At 38.5% G+C, this 20439-nt stretch overlaps 1 protein-coding gene across 32 annotated transcripts in view; it reads right to left on the bottom strand.

Moving 5' to 3' along the window:
- Positions 1-2562: 2562 nt before the first annotated feature.
- The window catches only part of LOC113037086 (protocadherin alpha-C2-like), a 208589-nt gene continuing 190712 nt past the window's right edge, over positions 2563-20439 (bottom strand). For 31 of the 32 annotated variants that reach the window (XM_026193944.1, XM_026193779.1, XM_026193950.1 and 28 more), the window contains 3 exons: positions 17523-17587; positions 14028-14113; positions 2563-5601 (listed from right to left, as the gene is read on the bottom strand). In XM_026193944.1, the coding sequence (XP_026049729.1) occupies positions 5294-5601; positions 14028-14113; positions 17523-17587 (459 nt within the window). In that variant the 3' untranslated portion in view covers positions 2563-5293. The remainder of the gene's footprint in view (positions 5602-14027; positions 14114-17522; positions 17588-20439) is intronic. The other variant, XM_026194023.1, reaches the window with a different exon arrangement.

The raw sequence follows: 20439 nt of genomic DNA, 5'->3' as shown, positions 1-20439 counted from the left end.
ACTGCATGATGGTTAGTGAAGTCCAGCAGTTCTGTTTAAGCTCTGCACATATTTCACATATGAATTGCTTTCTGCTTCTGCATATAGCAGTAATGTTGATTATATACTCTTGCTTGTTTTTATTAGAAGGTGAATCAGGCTCCTACCCTCACAAATGTACAGAACATAGAGCACAGCTGTTGGCATATTAGCCCATTGTGTGATCTATGATTGTCTGTGTCCTGTGACTGATGGGGATCAGTTATTTCCCCCCCCCCCCCATTATTACACTTGCAAATCGCTACAGTTTCTGATAGGAGCTCATGTAATGTTTATATGCTTTTTATGGTAAATGGTAAATGGCCTGTATTTATATAGCGCTTTACTAGTCCCTAAGGACCTCAAAGCGCTTTACACATCCAATCATCCACCCATTCACACACACAGGTGATGGCAAGCTACATTGTAGCCACAGTCACCCCGGGGCACACTGACAGAGGCGAGGCTGCCGGACACTGGCGCCACCAGGCCCTCTGACCACCACCAGTAGGCAACGGGTGAAGTATCTTGCCCAAGGACACAACGACCGAGACTGTCCAAGCCGGGGCTCGAACCGGCAACCTTCCGATTACGAGGCAAACTCCCAACTCTTGAGCTCATTTTATGAGATTCAGTGCTGGCCCTGGATGACTGATTTCGACTTGTGGTCTGTGCATGTGAGCCATGTGTAAGGTGCAGGACTGAAGGATAAATAAATTAAATTAAAGTAAAAGGGTAAATGCTGTGAGAAACACAGCCCATTAAGGACAAATTGCAACTTGGGTACTATAAATGTTTCAGCTACCAATAAGCCCTTCAAGATCATTTGTCTTAATCAGGCTGAAATTTTTTTCCTAATTCTCAACCTACTGTCTAATCCAGTTTCCTTAACTCTTTTGCACTTTCTCAGAGGAACTGCCTTTCCAAGTTATAACTTGTATCTCTGTTTTTGCCACAGGCCAAAATTATTCCTCATATTAATCTCACTATCTTAACTCAAGTCACTCAATTTTGCTTCCTTGACAGGATGATTTTCCTGAGTCACTGCAGTTTCAGTGCACATTTATATGGCATTTCGTTTCTGTTATGTTTTTGACATTTTTTTGTTCTGGCCTTCATCCATTAGTTCCTTACATGTCCTAAAAAAATATTGTGTAGTCTGTGTTTATGTTGTGTTTTAATTTGTTCACATTTGTGTCTGAAAGGTACAGTGTGTAAATAGTGTCAGCAAGTGGCCCTCTGTTGTGCTTCTTTCTGTTTGCTATGTCATGATATATATCCATATTCATTAGCCAGAGATTCACTGCTCTGCAGACCAAACACTGTGGGCTACTTTTCTGCTACCAATCCAATTGTTTTGTTTGCTAATTTGTTTGTATACCTCAAATGAGCTAAAATATACAAATACCACAACATATCTTGTAAATCCTCATGGGAATGTGTTACTGTAGGGATTTTGAATGTGTGGGCGTAGGTCTTTTGGTTAAAGTGTTTTCTTATCTGTTGTTCCTGTTAGAAAAGGAATTTGAGATACTGTATTGAATCTTCAAATCAGTAGCTATAGTCATTTGTGAAATGCTGTCTGTGGCATATAAAAGGACACACCCATCCAGGGCACCCTGCTGTTTCAACCCTCCTGTGCTTGCTAAGTATATAAGGCTGTTGCTATAGAGACTATTCCCCAAATAGCCGTAACCATGGAAACTGTCTCCAGGAGAGAATGAAATAAAGAAACGGATGTTGCATCTTTGCAAGCATTTTTTTTAAACATGAACTCTTGAACCTCTCTCATCACAGTCTCCCCTCTTTGGATGAAAACTGGAAAGAAGGAGACTTTATTAGGATTAGTATTGGGCTATTAACTCAGCATTGAAAATGTCTTACATTTTGTTCAACCGAGACTACAGATAAAAGCAAAGTAGGAAATTTGATTTTTTTAAACAGTCTAAAGTAGGAAACTATTGAATTTCCTGACAAACTGGATAAATGTATTGATTATCAATGCGGCATTTTATCTAGGCCAGAATGAGTAATGGCTCACACACTGGGATACATCAAATCTACTTAGCCACTCTATTAAATTATGGTGCATCTGGAAGCTTACTTTCACATGGGACCATTTGGATCATCTGTGACCATGCTTTTAATGAGGAGAAATTAGGCACCCAAACTAAGTACCTCAATGTGCTTGTCTTTCATCTCTGTAGGGAACAAGTCTTTGTACCTAACTGCATGTCAGTTCAGAGAAAGAAGGATGTGAGCATGTGTGACAGAGAAGAGCTGCCTGCAGATATTTTGTTCGCCATGCCCTCTGTAAGGAGATGCACTTGTTTTCTATATTGCCTGCCAAAAAATTTTAATTGTAAAGGCAACTTTTAAATAGGTGTAGTATTTTAAACGTGCACATGAACTGGGTGCTAAAAAATAGATTTTTTTCCCCTTAAAACCTGAAATAGATTTAGTCACTATTTAATTGGCCTTCAAATGGCAGGGGAAAAGCACAGAGCTATCTCTCTCACACACACAAGACAATATATTCACATGTATTTTAATAAAGCAAATTTTATTAGTGATTTATAAACCAAACACATTACCACTGTATCCATTTATGGAAAATAAAAAGTCAAAAAAATAAATGAAGTAAATGAAATTCACTACGTCACTGTCACAGTTGATGAGAGGGTGTACAAAAAAGGGTTTTACAACAGATCTTGGCTGATCCAATCAGAACAGCACATAGCCACCATAATTCACCACCATACATTGGAAAAGAATGACAGCATGAACACTCACTAAACACAAGCATACACTACATATATCCTTTTATTTTTTACACTGGATTTTTTTCTCTTTTTTATTTTTTAAGAGTGAAAGGGAAGTGATAGCTCATCATAGGATCATACATATTTCAGTTACAATAATACAGTGTTAGTTAGGTCATCATGTCAAAGCCAGACACAGAGTGATTTTTTTTTCTTTTTTTTCTTGCTTTGTTTGTTCTCCAAAACAAAATTATCATTGGTGAAAGAAAAATAATGAACTTGCGTTGAAAGGTATCACACTATAGCATTTACAAATATCTAAAGAGGTTTAGTGGATGCCATACAACATCTGTGGAGCGTGAAGATTTTAGTACATCGATGTTTGGCAGAGACAGAAGTACATACAAATATCTCCTGTGCGAGTAATGAAGAAAAATGATAATACAAAAGAATAAAATCATAGCCATCTATCTATTTATATATATATTTCTCTATATAGTATGTGTTTCCTTAGAGCAGTACATGCAGCAGCCACTTAATGGAGTGACGTCATACTGAGCCGCAAAACTCTGGGGATGTGGCAACAAGTTACAGGCAGGGGGAGGGAAACCAACAGAAGCAGGCCTTGAGGCTAGTGTGTGTGCCCCTACTTCAAAACCTCTTGAGAGAGGATTGGTGGGATATAGCTCTGGGATCGGAGTCCTTAGTTGCCCATATTCTTATCAAGTTTCAATTGCTAATGTAGAGGCAATCTAGTCTACGCTACATTTACAGCGTACATACAAGCTAATATGTGAACAATCAGCTGGAGAACTTCTCTTGTACATGGAGAGGGAGGGCCAGCCCACGGCACCTGTCTCCTCACTCTATCCCAGTCCTCCAGGGTCCCTGTAATCAGCCTCATCCCACCTGGTCCTCTCTCATTAGTGGCTACAAACAGGAAATGAACCACATAGTGTATTATTCACAAGTTAAAAGCGCTGAACCGTTTTGCACTTAAGAAACATCTGACAAGAGTTCAGGGCATAGCCCCTCTCCCCAACTGGGTTTCCCCAGGCCTCATCCACATTACTCCATGCTGCTCTCAGCAGCACACCACAATGTTCAGAACGGGCCACTCCCAGGACTGATCCTGGGCAGGGGGTTAGAGTGGGGATTAGGGTCAGTGTTTGAGGGTAAATGGTGATGGGTATGTCAAGCAAAAATCATTTAAAGCTATGAAGAAAAAAAGAGTATGTTATAATGAATCTCTTCAGAAAATGAATGAAAACATAACATGTTTACAAACTTCATTGTCACAAAAAAAGGCGGTTTGGGCAGGAGAAGATGGCTCCTGGCAGCATGGGGCAAGTACAAGCAGGTGAGCATTTGTAAACTCAAGGTATTGGGTAAGGACTGGTTGCTACCAAACATTCAAAGCAGAAAGCATTAGGCTTTTGCTGCAGCGGGGGAGGAAAGATGGTGTTATCAAAGACTCTCCTGATGAACTCAAAGTTTTCATTAGAGTCCACTGACTCAGCATGGAGTCATGTGCCAGCCCTGCTGGACTCTCCCCTTGGTGATACTCAGGAGAATCTGAGGTGTCTTCTCTCCATCTTTCCAGTGTTCTCTGCATTCCTCAGTTGGGGTTCTGGCGGAAGATGTGTTCTTTCAATGCAGTGAGCAAATACAGAGTGATTGCAAATCATGCTGCATCAATCCTGAGAGAGTTGATGTGCACCTCATAGGCAACTGTGCAGGGCAAAAAGCTTGCAGTGTCTGGTTTCAAGCACTTTTCTTTTATGCCAGCTGTTTTTTGCTCCCTCTCTCTTAGTGTCAAGTGCTTTCTGTGTCCACTTTTTCATGATAAGTTTGTGTTTGCATGTTTGAATATGTGAGCATGCGTATGTGCATGTGGTTTCATTGAGATCTCAGGAAACACTGTTGGTAATTACCAGAGGAATCTGCAGCAGTTTCTTGTTAGCCTTAATTTAGGTCACTCTCGCCCATGATATTTACAAGTAGAGTGTGTCCAGCTCCAGACTGCAGAAATCTGTCTCAGTCTTTTTTTTTTGTTTCTTCTTTTCCTTTGCTGGCACAGCTCTTAGTTGTTCTCGTAAAAGCATCTCATCTCCTCTGAGAGAGAGAGAGAGAGAGAGGGAGTGATTTATACACTTTAGTTTGGATGGGGTAAGACAGAGGTGCCAATAAGCCCAGTGGGTTAAAGGATGTCGTGAGTTGACTTGGGGTGTGTAGGCACATAGGGGTGTGGGGAAAACGCTATAATTTTATTAGGTATTGTATTATTTGTTCAATCAAGGTAAGATCTGTAATTTACCACAATCAGGAACTGAAGGTAAAATAAATCTTGAAAAGGCCAGGTTCACAAAGGAGAGAGATTTTTAAATTAATATTATGATCAAAATGTGAAATTAGGAAATAGTTTTACAATGTATTTTTCCCAGTGGACTTAAGTTGATACCTCTGTTTTAACAACACCCTTTTCTACTTTGTAGTTTTAATTCTCTTCTCATCTACTCATCTCCATCATCTTTTCCTTTATCCTTCTTGTCTTTCTTTTCCTTCTTCTTCTTCTTTTTCTTCTTGGCCTCCTCTTTCTTTCCAAAGGTAATGAAATCACTCTTGTCGTCCTCGCCTCCTTGGTTTTGTCTGATAGATATTATGGCAGGGGAGCCAGGGATAATGAAGGCTTCTGGGGGAACTTCTCCAGGTTTTAGGTGTTGTGGAGGTGCACCTGGACCACCGGGGCCATAGCGAAAGTGCCAGCTGTTGCTGTCTACGCCAGCACCCATCGGGGGCGAAACCTCTCCTCCTTCACCATCTGAAAGAAAAGAAAAGATGGAATAATAGTTTATATCACGTTTCTTTTTTTCTTGAAATGACTCAGTGGTGGCTGTGTGCTACTATAGCACTGTACGTTTACTACCAAAAAAAAAAAAATAATGGTAAACTATGGTGGTATTTTATGGTCATCCTTTCCATTATTCTGTGTCCTTCAAATGTCTTCATGTCATCAGATTTATATTTTTGATTCTTAATTTCTTAAAGATATCAGATAAAAGTAATCATTTTAGCTTATAAAGCATGCCTATAAGAGGCAATCACTGTGTAATCTGCTACTGCAAAGTAAATGAAAAGCACAGGGAAAATCTGTCCTTCACATTCATATACATTAATCAGATTTACTAGGTTAAAAGTCCAAATGCAGTTAAATGTCAATGATCTCCACAGCAGTCAATGAAAAAAAAAATTATCAGTACATAATTATTGGTAACAACCGACATGACATGATATAAAAGGTGGGAAGTGGTTGAACTTTGTGGGAGGTTTAAAGAAAGAAAATATAAAGTGGGCAGTAAATCAAAATCTCCCTACCTATCCAAGCTAATATGACTTTAATTACTATGTTAAAAGCTGAGAAAGGTCTTGAACTGAAGCTGTGAGAGGAATTTACCTTGGAGAAACATTTCAATTTTATTAGATAATGTATTAGCTGCTGCAGCCAGCTCTTGGGTTATACACTGCACTGCTAGAAATGGTAGCATGTTTATGAATGGATGCAGACATAACACACCATTATTCAGTCACAAACAGCTGTATTTCGAAAGGCCTGGACAGCCAGCCTGACAATGCTTCAATGCATGATCACATCCTTACTTAGTTGGTTGGTACTTTGTTATTGCACAGAACATGATAACATAAGGCACAGTCACTTTGGTTCTTTCCTCACAGAAATTACCTACTTGCCACACTTGCTTTTCATATTCCTTATATTACTCTGACTCCTTTTCTGTGTTCTTTGCAAAGAGGAGATAAACTGAACACGGCTCTATTCAACCAAAAGTAACAGAGTCTGGGAAAAGAAGTGTGACCTCATGCAGTACCCAGAGTAAAGAATACCAGCTTCCAAAATTATCTTATTCTTTTATTACCTACTGAGCTTTCATGTTACACACTATGTCTTAATTTTTTTTTATTTCAAGTCAAATGTCAGCCTAAATACAAACATGAAAGGCTTTGTTTTTGTGGCAGTTCTATAACTATTACAGAAAGCACTCAACAGCACTCACTGTTTGGTAATTTCCTGACATTTAAATTTGCTTTGTGGCGTTTCAGTGCCTAATACAGAGGCCTAATGCACAGGCCAGAGGAGATGCACAAACACATGGGAGGTTCGACTGAGACAGCGAAAGAAAATTGTTGTTCTTTGGTAAAAATGTGTCTTACCAAAGTAAGACCTGAGAGGCCTGCAGGGCCATAACATTAATCTGCTGTTGAAAACGTAATACTAAGCCAGTGTGACAGAAAACTTTTAAATACACTAAATATAACTTTTTAATTATGATTATTATGATTATCTTGTGTAGTTAAAAAAGAACCTCAGACATAAAAACATAATTTTCACTTCATGAATGTAACAGTAGATGTGAGCAAAGGCAGAACTGGGGGAACTGTTTCAATAAATCCGGATAACCCACATAAACATTACATTGATAGGAATTATAGTGGCTATAGTGAAAGAGTGATACACCCAAACTCTCGGGTTCCATCAAGTTGAAGAATAATAAACTAAATCCAATTCTTATGTTCTATTTAATTTTTAAAAAAAATGTCTTCGTTGTTTCTTAGACTTGTTCCCTCCTTTAAACTTATTAGTTGGGATGAGATGTGTCCCGCTGATTGAGGCGGGTACTCCTCTAAAGCTTGTCTTGTTGGGAAACTGCCCAAGCTGAATCAGAAAACAGGATTTTTTTTTCAAATTTGAATAATAGCTGACATGATTAGGTGGAATAGAGAAACTACCAGGCACCTACTAACAATCGGTTCAACATTTCAATAATTTTCAAGCAAAACAAATAAGCAATTTAAAGTTTTACCTTCTCCAGTGTAAACACTTGCATATTCATTTGCACTTTATTACACTGCAATTTGAATATATGTGCTTTAGACAGTTGGTTGGGCTTTAAGAAACAATGAATAGTAATACACTAAAAAAAATAAAAAAAAATAATCATTGAAATAAAAATGAAAATAATTAAGTGGGCCATGTATTTGCATCATTCCCCATTGCTATAGCCCGCAAATATCATGCTTTCATTGACTGTGACAACACAGCTGTAAGAGCTATAGAGAGAAGACTGAACTTGACAAAGAGACTGAGAAGATCAGGGCAGACAGGCTTTCTCTAAATGTAGACCGAGAGACAGAAAAAGTCACATTCATTAAGATGACAGCCTTTCTCCCATGGATAAGCCCTTATCCCTTTCCCCCCAGCAGAAATATAAGACTAATTTTATAATCGCAAAAGCAGAGGAGAAACAAAGAAAAGAAAAACTGAAGCACTAAATGAAAATGCATAACACTGAAATACTGGCAAAGCTTTGCTCTAAAGTGTCCAGTCTCTTGCCTCTAAGAAATTACCTGTCTAATTCAATGTGTGAACTTGATGAGACAGCAGTGCCTCCATGCAAAGTTACAATCATAAACGGAATAACACCCTGGAGAGTGATGAGTCATGCTGGGAGCATGCAGATGGGAAACAGTAAGGCTGAGTAGAGTGACACTAATAAAAAAAGACACTGTGTTATGCGGGATTATAGGGATGTGGGGTCAAGTGAGACTATAGTCTGGTCATGATCGGCTCTGGTGCAACTAAAAAGGTAATATCATAACAGAATCCCAACTCTGTAAGGCTCATGGGTCATTTTGATGTTACTAACTACAGTAGACAGTGATGTGTATTAGATCTGAGATGTAACTGCACATCTGTCACTTTTATATTTAGCACTTTGATGTGCTAAATATAAAAGTGCTTGTATGTCTCTTCATTCCATCTTCTTTGTATCTTTTACTTCACAGTGGTGACACACTTGCCTCACTCAACACTGATCTCAACATTATTGCATCAATATTAAATGCTCATGTTTTTCGCACACTAAAACTCCACACCCTCTTTCCTCTGTCTATCTCTCATTTCCCCTGACCTTTCAACTAATGTAGCATGGAAATTTAGTCATCCAACTGCCATCCCTCCAGTTAATGACAAGAGTCTTAATCAAGTCTAACAGTGTTTATAGTAACATCAATGTGACTGGGTATTAAACAGTTTGTCCATCAGTGATAACTACCATGCACATTAGAGATGAAGATGTTCATGTATTTCATAGTTATGACTATTGCCCCTGTCTGAAAACCTCCTGCCTTTGCACTGCTAGAAAGATACAAGCCACTCCAATTAATAATTTTGGATTAGCAGTCTGGGTTACTGTCAGTGCTCTCCTGAGCTGATCTCTGGAGTCCCCAGTCGTGCTTCTCTGCATGCAAATGTCCCATTGCTCCCCCTGTGCAGCCAAAGGTTTTCACAGCCACTCAAATCACCCCAGCTCCATTTTGCCACATCTACTTTATTCAGCCGCTTGTCCTGCCTTACCATCGGCCACTCGGGCAGAAGCGCAGTGGAGCGCAGTGCAGCGTTACATAACGAGCTGAGAAGCAAGAGGAGGAGGAAGAAAAAGGAGCCAGAATGTGCAAGGATGGATGCAGATATGAAGCACTCACCACCAAAACGGAGGGTGGGAGCAGAGAAAAAAATGTATTAAAAGATCCTCAAGGTGCATTTTGTTTTGCTTTTACCATACTGCAGTGGGACCACACCCTTTTCTAAAATAGCACCAGTCTCTGTTACTGTTCTGTGCTGAGCATTGAGTGTGTGTACATTTTAATAAAAACAAAATGTGATAATACCGTATACCTAAAAGCCTAATTCTAATTCATGCATCCAGTTTTTTTTACTGCCTTTGTGTTGATAGAAGAATACATTTGGGTGGCTGAATAAATCACCACACATTCTAAACTGTGCTGACGGCAAATGAAATAAGGATACAGCTAAGGGTAAAAATACTATGCAGCTGCAGGTGTTTGCAGGTATTCAACGACAATTATGCATTAATATGCAGTATGTATGTGTCTGGATGTGTCTGTTTGGGTTTCATGCCAGACTGATCACCTTGCTATTTGCTCCCACCTAGATCATGTGGCAGATGGTGGACACAAGTCCCCAGAGACAGGGTTTAAATTTAATGTAAAATGACAATAATTTTCAGTGTATGAGTAGAAGTTTGAGACATTCCTATTTGTCTGTATAGGGTTTATGTAGCCATGCAGGTGCTATAACAACAACATTTAGAAAGTGGAGCTCGATTTATTCTCCAGAGAGAGGGAGAAAAGTAAGAGAACTGGAAAGATATTTAAATATGGGATGGAATAAAAGAACAGACTGACAATAAAGGAAAGTAAATATCTGAGCTAGGAATAGAAGGCAGATGGTGAGTAGAAATTCAGAAACAGTCCCACATAGCTTCTAGACTGTTCTACCTTACCTTTAATCTGACACACACACACACACACACACACACACACACACACACACACACACACACACACACACACACACATTAGATACACCTTAAAATAGTTCTTCTTACAGTGTTATGGCATGCCACCTTTCAGTCCCCAACTCCCAAGGCCATATGTTTTTTTAATCCAAAGATCTGCAGAACAAAGGAGTCTAGCCTAATTTTATGGTCAGTATAATACCATCAGCAAATTTCCTATTTTTCATACTAAACTCATATTAAGTCAACTTAGTTTCACTACATATTTTTCTCTGATTATTATATTATAGTTTTAAGACCACTCACTTAACCAAAAAACTGCATCAAGAAATTATGACACGTGGCCTTGAATTTGACCATTAGTCTGTCGGAAAGTCTTCTTTACCTACCACCTATGCAAATGCACACTTCCTTTCAAATGAGACTGACTAACGAAGTGAATGTAAATGACGATTTTATGCTCCTATTTTCTGGAGAGCAATTATAGGATTAAGGGAAGAGGCACTAAATGAGTATAATGCAGCATCTCTCTAAACTGTCTCCCTCAGAGTTGTCCTTTTTACTTTACTCTTCAGTTAATTGTTGCCACTGTAGTTGGTCACTATTAAGTCTAAAACATTTTTCTGTTCCTCTGTGTATATGGGACATTTCAGTTTGCATGCAAGATCTAGCGTAATACAGAAAACACAAAACCTGCATCCACCTCTGCAGTACACCACCGCCCCAATGAATGTAGGTCACCCTCCTCACTCCAACTCTCACTATCTAAACATATCCTTTCTCCTTTAACTCTCTCGTTCCCTTTTGCTCATGGAGATTTCACCTCCTCCCACTGCCCTTCACCTGATGCTACAGGGTGCTTTTTTCCTTTGCCCCCAGCGTGCTTTCTCTTCTCCATTATCTTTTGTCCCATACCATATGTTTGCACCCCCTCCCCCCAAACATAACAGCTCTCCCCACCTTCCTGCCTGCCCTGCCAATATTAGCAGCCATGAATGGTTGCTATGGAAACTACATCCTCCAGTGAAGCAGTAGGACATAAGAAGGAGTCATGGTGACAGTGCTTATGGTGATGGAAAATAATACTGGGATCACTCTGTCTCCCAGCAACATGAGACTCATATTTCTTTCTCACTTCTTCTCAATCATTCTGATCCTGCCTTCATCTTCACCTTGTCTGTTATTGTCTGATAGGATTTTTATTTCAAACCCTTTGCATTACAACCTACCCATCTCCTTCCCATCACCCTTGCTGCAGTGCTGTGCAGCTCTCTGTGCAGTCCCAATGAGTGCTTGGTTTAGTGACTAAGCTGTGATATAGACGGGGGCAGGAGACAAAGACCGAGAAGGAATGGACAAAGGAGAGGAAGAGGGAGAGTTACGCACCAAGCAGAACCCTGATTTCATTAATATGGGCCTGTTAATCTGGGCGTGGGCTATTCTCCATCTGTCACAGCAGGAGCAGCACACAAAGCAGGCAGCCAAAACACACTTAGAAGCACAGCCAAGGACTCACAGACACATTCACATACACATGAAAACACAAGACAACAAAACAGACACACAAATTGATACCGCTTTGCAAATCCGTATATACTAAATAAAAAAGAAAAAAACAGGGGCGCTGTCGGCTGTCCCTCTGCGTCTCACACTGGAGCAATGAAACGGACTTTGCGGTAGAACAGCATCCTTTACTTTCACCACCCAAAATATTCTCTTAACAATCAACTCTAAAGCTGGCCTAACAAACATGATTTTTATTATAAACAGTACAGCCTATGACAGGCCACATTTAATCTTTATCTCACATTGTCTCATTTCTGAGATATTATAAACAGAATCAACAGGAAAGTAAAAACACGAATCATTTTCATTATTTTCCTCCACTAAAACAAAATGTTTTTAATATTATCTGACATTTTTATCCCTGAATTATTCCTCTCTTTTCTATCTTGCAGGTTTTTAAGTGCCAGCAGGCTGTAAGTCCTCAGCCAAGGCAAGAAATCGATGGCACAGCGGAGGAGGATGTGCATACATGTGTGGATAGGAAGAAACAGTAGTCTCTGTGTGGGTAGTTTGTCTGCCTGCTGAGCCCACCGCCTCCTGTCTATAAAAGATACCAGGCCATGCCAGCTCCACATTCTTAATTACTACAAATCACCTCTTTATCTAAATCTAATTGCAATTTCATCCTTGCTACAACCTTCTTAATGTACATATGTCAGTCTCATTTGTTCGCCTGTCTTCACTTGCACTTTTTTCCACTATTTCTCTATTTAACTCCTAATCTTTTTGGATCCCATGATCATGACAAAAGTCAAGAGTTCACAACTGAAATCCCTCTGTTGAGGGTGCTAATTCTGTCTTCTAAATTTTAGTTATGGGCACTGGAAATGCACTGCGATTAGCATTACAATGCCTGTAAGAGCTCACATAAAAGCTGTCATTTAGCATTTTTGTTTTCGTGCTGTCACTGTTTGCAGGAATTGTTTCCCTATAATCTTCTTTGCAGTATTTCATTGAATAATTAACAAGGTCTTTTTCACCCTAATGAAGGCCAGATATTAAAAATGTATAATTTCCTGTTTTCTGTAAGTAAAAGGACTTCTATCTTTGAGTGGAACACTCTATTGTCATAATTGTTTAGCACATTAAGGATAAATCCCTAACTTTATGAGTCACAATGGCATAGTGGCCCTTTTGAGGCTTTTTCACTCTTGCAGGATCTGCATAATACCTGACAACAACAATAGATGACTTGCATATGATTGCATTCAGTGCAAGCAACAATGCACAGCTACAATCTGATTTTTTTTTATCTCAATTTTAAAAGATTACAAATGCATTTAAATATTGAAAAATGCTATTACATTTAGCTCATCCCTAATCCACATTTAAAGGAGGATGACTGTAATCATTTATAATTACGCTTCACTAATGTGTTTATGTTAATGTTTGTCCTCTGTGAATCAGTAGCTTGTGCTTCCCCAAACGTCTTGCTGATAATTCAATCAGCTATTGTCACTTACACTTCCTCTCCTTCTCTAAATTTTTTTCTCTTCCTGCTACAAGAGAGCAGAGATATCCATCTCCACCTACCTAGCACATGTCATTTCCTTTCCCTTTGGCAGCAGGAAGCGGTAGGAGATGGTCAGGCAGTCTCGTAGATGGTATCTTTGTCTTGATCGTTTTATTACAGTCCTGTATTTGATAACCACTGTACACACTCCTTGATAAGCTTTAAATGATGTGCTGTTGTTGGTGTATGACAATCTTAACTGCATGTTGTAATAGGAAAAATTCTAGTTTATTGTCACATTTATATTTAGGTGCTTAGAATTTCATTTTAGAATTTTGTATAATCTTTTATTTTTTAGGTGATGGACACATGTGTATCAATATGACCTGGTGTAACTGCTTAGCTATGCTCAACTGCTATGCTCAAGACCAGCCCAGGTGCTTCCTGTAGAAAGATAGTCCGAGTCCTCCCTGCCCAGCAACAACCTGGGTCGGATAAGCAACTGTCGTAACTGAAGAGATACAGAGAGTTGTTTTGTCAAGGTATAAAAGAGGAGCTGAGACGTCCCAAGGACAGAGCTCTCGTGACTGTAGAACTGGGATGTTTGCATTGCATACTTTATTAACAGAAATTTCCATCATAACTGTATGAACATGTGTCAAGAATTGTGCTTAACACAGAATCATTGAGCATTGTTTTAGACTTTCTGGACTAAACTAGCACTATGTGTATCATGGAAACCTCCCAGTATATGTATATTTAATTTTTAATCTTTAGCCAGAGGTATAATTAACTGTGCTTATTCTAGGTGGAAGTAGCTTGAGAGATTCTTACCAGCAGCACTGGAAGCAGTGGGCCAGTTCTGAACCAGAACCCCCTGGGCTCCCTGCATTACTGAGGACTCCTCCATATGCACTGAACTGAAACACACACACACACACACACACACACACACACACACACACACACACACACACACACACACACACACACACACACACACATCAGCATATTAAAGATCACAAAAGTATTTTTGCACACATATTATAAACAATATCCATTAAGATAAGTTTTTTCTAATAGTATGTTAAGATTTCACATCTGAATTTCACAGCCCAAGGTATGGATTCAAAATCCAGTTTTCCTATCTCCATATGTTTCTTTTAATACACACTATAATAACAGTGGGGGTTGGTTAATGGTGCAGAAATCCCAGAACAGCTTCATTCAGATTAAGATTAAAGTAGTTACTCTACATTTTCCCAACATTTTCTGGATTATGGATTACAGAGGGCTGTTCTTACATTTTCACACCAACTCTGTGGGACTCCAACACCCTCTGCTCTACTGAAAAACACCACAATCTGTGTAGTGTTAAAAAGCAACAACAGAAATTCTACTACAAACCATGGTCCAATCTCACTGTGTCTGCCTTGTCTTGAAAAGTGGAAGATTATACTGTCTGGCTCAGACATTGTGGTTTTAGTAATAAAAAAAAAAAAATTATTTAAAAAAGAGGGCACAGTTTGGTTATATCTACATGTCTTTAAAAGGTGTCCCAAATATCTGTTATCTAAGGATGGGAGGATGAGAGAGCCTCTGTTCAAAGGTGAATTCACCTAAAATTCACCTAAACTGTACACTTATATACCTGTGATTCATTATCCCATGGCAGGCTATCACAGCATGCAGTTACCAATATAAAATGATTTTACAAAATATACATACCATCTTAATTTGCTGTTCTAAAGCATCGTTTTATTCTGCTTCTCAGCCTGCTTCTACTTTAATTCAATTCATTGATCCACACAAATTTTGGCACTGACTATAGTTCTTCTCACAATTATCAGCTTAAAAATAGATATGTAGAAAATTATTTATTTCTTTTTACAAATATCCATGTGCAGTACTTTCTGTGATTAAAACCTGTCAGTGATTGTGTTTTAAAACAAGAAATCTAATGTCTATCAGAAATCTGAACCAGAACCAGTGTAGTAAAGTAAAGTTTTGCAACTGATTATATTGTAGTTTTCTTTTCTTTTTAATACTGTGAACAGTTAAAATAGTATACAGCTAGAACTAGATTATGCATTGATGCATGACGAGAAGCGATTTGGTGATGGATGGAATTTTAAGCGCTGCTAAAACACAGCATTATCGGGTACACTGATTAAATATTAAAGCACATTACAGTGGCAACAGGCAGACAGTATATATTTCACCTAATGGTAGTCTCTTTTTCTCATTTCCCTTGTAACCCTCTCCTACTGTCTGCAACCACTGTCTTATCAATTTTCAGGATTTTTCAGCCACTTATTGTTTTATTTCATAACTACTATGATCTCAAAATTAACTCATACTCTCATACTTTTATAACACACAGGAGAAAATGTGCTTTCCCCAGGGATTAGATTAAAAAAATGAAATAGGTCACTTCTATTAAATGGTTTTTCGGGTGTTGTATCCAAAGCCTCTCACACAAGATATGATTCTGATACTGTATAAACAGATGAAAATTCCGTGATGCTTAGTGATAGTCAACCTGAAACACATCAGCGAGAGTCAGTCATGAGAAAGATTAACTATATTAGACTGTTTCACTCAGACACATTAACTTCAATAATCCCCGCTGTAATTATGAGGGAATCTATGGAACATTAATGACACTCAGATGATGCGATGTTAATAATCTGGCATCAGATCGCATACATGAGTACATACATATTTGTATCTACAGAGATGATGTTTGAATAATGAAAAGAAACCAACACTCGATTCAGTGTTTCAGGTTGCATCTGTGTTAAGACAGATGTGCCACTCCATTCAAATACAGGTGGGACAATAGCACTGAGTATAAATAACGATTGGAGCTGTTTTAATCATACACACTATGACATGCATATACATATGCACAAGGGCCTTAGGAGAGACAAAGTGACAAAGGCAAAGTGTTTCTCAGCATGGGTGTCTTAAGCAATGTTTCTAGTTGTTTGGCATTAACACTTCTGATATATTTTTAAAAGCCACCATCTGTAAGATGAGGACAGATTAATTTAGTCAAGCAATAAATGAGATAGTTAGATAGAGATAACTTTCCTACCTCATTAAACATGTAACTGTTTGTAATTATGGTGCCATCTCATAAGCATGACCCTCGATTTTGTAATTTGTAATGCGATCACTACCGTGGTCATGCAGCACACTCCCTGTCTCCTTGTAGCTATGTTTCCACCCAAAAAACTGCCCTTCATACATCACTGACCCCTCTCTGCTTCTAACCCTCCAATCCGGTCCCCATCTGGGCATGGTAACATAGAGCAATTCCTGAGTGTATTTCTTATTGGTGTGTCTCTCTTCTCCTATAGAGTATTAAAGATTAATTATTTCTGCTTATTTGAACAAAATGCTTAAATAAAATCTAAGGTACTTCTCTAAATTCTCTAAATTTACCTTAACTATATGTTTAATAAACATAATGTACAGTGGAAAATGGTAATTAATGGGTGATGTTAAGATTAAATCCTTCCACTTAAGGCAGCACTCACATCACTGCGAAGGATGCACAAAGATAATCCTTACTGGAATTAATGAATGCAAATGCCTAACCTGGCTAAATGTTTGATATGTAGCTGGGTAGGCTTTGTTAAATATTTTAAATTTTTGCCTGGTAGCCATTGGAATGGGAAAACTCCATACCCTTTACAACAGATCTCAATGTCAACTCAGTATCATTGCCCAAAAAAAGCTATTTTTTTTTTAAATATACATTATTGTCTATGCATATATTTTCTGCTTCAATTCTAAGATAATGTTTAAATAACAGCCTGCTCTAAAAATAACAGACTCCCTTCAACTAATAAACTTGTAAATAACCCCAATGTACTTGCAGGTCTTTGTTTATTTTAAAATTACTCCGCATAATATGCGGAAGCATGCTAGATCAATATCTTTATATGCAGATATTTGGAGGGATAATGACAACAGCAAAACTTGTTTTTGGAAGAAGACGAGTTTAACTTGGGTTTGCATTCATTTATTTAATGTTTAGATGTTACATCGGATAGAATTTAAATATGACACTAATCTTTTTCTATATACTATTTGGGAATAGGTTATGCAACTTCCATATATAGGGATTAATAAAATTTGTCAACTACTACAGATCAGTCATTTATAAAACTGTGCAGGAATTAATTATTGGCTTAAATCTTGAAAATATGATTTTTTTTTCTTTGTTTACCTTTTGTTTTTCACCAAACATTGGAAATCAACTAGTGAGGTATGAAGAGACTTTTAGTGTAAAGTCACAAAGTAAAATTGGATCCTTACCTCTGCATTACACCTCCTGCTCTCAGGGAGGCTGAATATCTCCAGTCTGAATTTGGTGCCTTGGGCTGCAAGAGAGAGTGAGAGAAATTTAGTCTTAAGTACAGGTGAAAGCCAATACCATCTCATTAATAAGTCATGGCAACAACTCCTAGTGCAGTACACACACATTAACACACAAGCTAAGGCACCCAACCACAATCTATAGCAGCGATAGCTTGCCTCTTCGTTTGCAGAAAAATGACTGATGGATTGAATCATGTAGGTGTGCTCATGGCCTCCTATCCTCACACACTAGTTTCTTCCCCCCTCCCTCCCTACTCTCATCCATCACTTTGAAGGAAAAATGACTTTGAGAGATTTACCTCCAGCAGCCTACCAACTCTGTAGTGTTTCACAAAAGACCTGAAGCCACACAGACAGAATAAGTCCTCTTGGACTCAGCTGGGTGTTGTGTGTTTATCACCACTAGAACTCTTATTTCGTTTTATATATTAATGATCGACTCAAATTTCAGCTGTTAACCCAACGTCTCTTCTGCTTCCTCTCCATTCCCAGACGATTACTGGGCATGTTTTTCAGCAATGCTTAATCAGTATTTTTTTTAAGACAGTATCATCAGCTAGATTTTTCCTTCTCACCAAAGACCCACCCTTTCTACCCTGCCTCTATATATTCACCACCTACTCTTCTGTATTTGAGTTCCTTCTGTTCTGTCTTGTTTACGCTGATAAAAACCTTGAGTTTCACTGCCACACAATTTGCTTGAGTGAGTCTGACACATCTCACCATGGTAACTGTGAAGAGCCCAGTGTATATTTTACTCTACACCCACCTCCCTCTGTTAGTTCAGCCCAGTGAAGGTCACAGGTGGAGAAAGGAAGAGGGAGGGGAGGGCAGATATCAGATTAAGTCCCTCTATATTTAGACTCAGACAATTCTACAAAAGAGGGATAAATGAGCACCACAATCTCTGATTAACTGTCAGTGGTGCAATTTGTTAATGAGATCCTATTATGAGACTTCAGACACAAAGGTAAAACATCATATATCCTGAAAAAAGCAATTATAGTACTAATTGTTTGTTTGCAGCTTCCTAAGATGAGACTCAAATTGCGTCAAAATGGGCTGTTTGCAGCAACCACATCACCGAGATGAGATAGCATTTCCTCAGATCTCATCCTAAACCACTGACAAAGACAAAACAACCTGACCAAGGACACTAAATCCCCCCTGCCTGGCCATGCAGCTCATAAGAGACCCATTTACAATCCCATTTCCTTTCAAATATGACAGATGTTCACTTGCTACTGAAGCTGCATTGACCTCCATGAGTCTGCAGTGGACATTCATCACCCTTGAAATCCAATATTTGGTCTTAATGAGAGAAGCCTGGTATTCCTCCTGGAGTCTTTCAAACAGAGGATAATGTCTGCAGGGATATAGAGTGCTGTAGCATCTTTTCATACTAGGAACTAAAGGTGAACTTAATTATATGGAGACAATTTTTCACCAAAAAGCAATCAGTGAACAGATCAGTAATTTAGAAGGAAGTAAAAGACATTAGCTTGGCATTAAATACACAGTTAACGCAGGTTATTTTGCTCATTTTACTTTGTAAACAATTGAAATAAAGAGGGTAGAACAAGAAATAAATAAATAAATAACCTCTACAAATAAGACCAGATTGTCCACAAATGGAACTAAACAGCTTTGCTTAATGTTCGCCCTGTTGCTACACAGCAGTGGCCAAAGGGAAACTGGTCTGCCTGGCCGGATGGTGTTTATGGGGGTAAATCAAATCACACACAGTAGACTATACACACATTAGATAGAAACATCTGGAACATAAATATGTTGGTAATTTAGTTAGTATTCCTCCTAAGGAAAAACAAACCCACAAAACTAAAGCATTCACATAGTAAATGTAAACAAAAACAAACACAACAAAGAAATAAAAACCTAAGAGAATGAGAAATCAACGCATCCTATTTCATCATTTGAAAGGGAGAATATGAATTAAGTGAAGATGAAAAAACAAAATTCCCATGGGGTTTTTCGGTATATTAATTTCCTTGCCTCACAATACGTGATAAATTAAGGAATAGGAATAGTGTCGCACTCCCATTTTCTCGCCTTTTCCTTTATTCTTCCCTCTCCTTCTGAGTGAACACTCCTAGCATGGATACAGAGCTCACACCTCCGCCATCAACTCTGTGTCCAATCACCTTTTATCCCCCGCCTCATCTGTTTGGAGGCAGCCAATCCACGGACAGCACTGAGAAACACATCGCTTCCATTTAATTACATATCAAGATCGAACATGACTGGCATTTAATGAGGAACACTTCAAGTGATAGCTGAACAATTACCTTTTTCTCCAGCTCTCTTTTTATCACCTAATCTCTCCTGCATTCTCGGCACTTTTCAGACAGGCTCTGGGATAAACATAATTACTAAAATAATAATAATAATAATAATGTGCATCCAAAATAATGCCGTTTCACTATAACTACAAATGAGGCAAACAGTTCAAACTTCCACATAACAAAAAGAAAGAAGAGAAAAGAAATAAATGTATAAAATGAAGCTCTATGCTGAATGAAACTCAGTCTCTGCCTCATTTCTGTATTCTTTACTAATTCCCAGAGCCCAGCTTATTCTTTAGTACCAAAGAAGTACGTGACCAGAAGCGGATATTTTGGTGCAGTGGGACTGGGGGCTCTTACAGCTGGCAAACTGCACTATTTCACAGATTCTCTGTCTCCTTTTTTCTGTCTTTAGAGATGACCACCTATTGCCCTCTAAAACTACTGAATACTGTGGCACAAAGATGACCTTAGACAAACAGCACAGGCTGTGTGGGGTCACAGGTGAACAAGCAATGCTAAATCTACCAGTTTGTTTTGAAAACAAAATA

The sequence above is a fragment of the Astatotilapia calliptera genome, chromosome 2 (genome assembly GCF_900246225.1).
Source record: "Astatotilapia calliptera chromosome 2, fAstCal1.2, whole genome shotgun sequence".
In the NCBI taxonomy this organism is placed as follows: Eukaryota; Metazoa; Chordata; class Actinopteri; order Cichliformes; family Cichlidae; genus Astatotilapia; species Astatotilapia calliptera.
The sequence above is the reverse complement of the archived record's forward strand: the minus strand, read 5'-3'. Positions and strand labels throughout refer to the sequence as shown.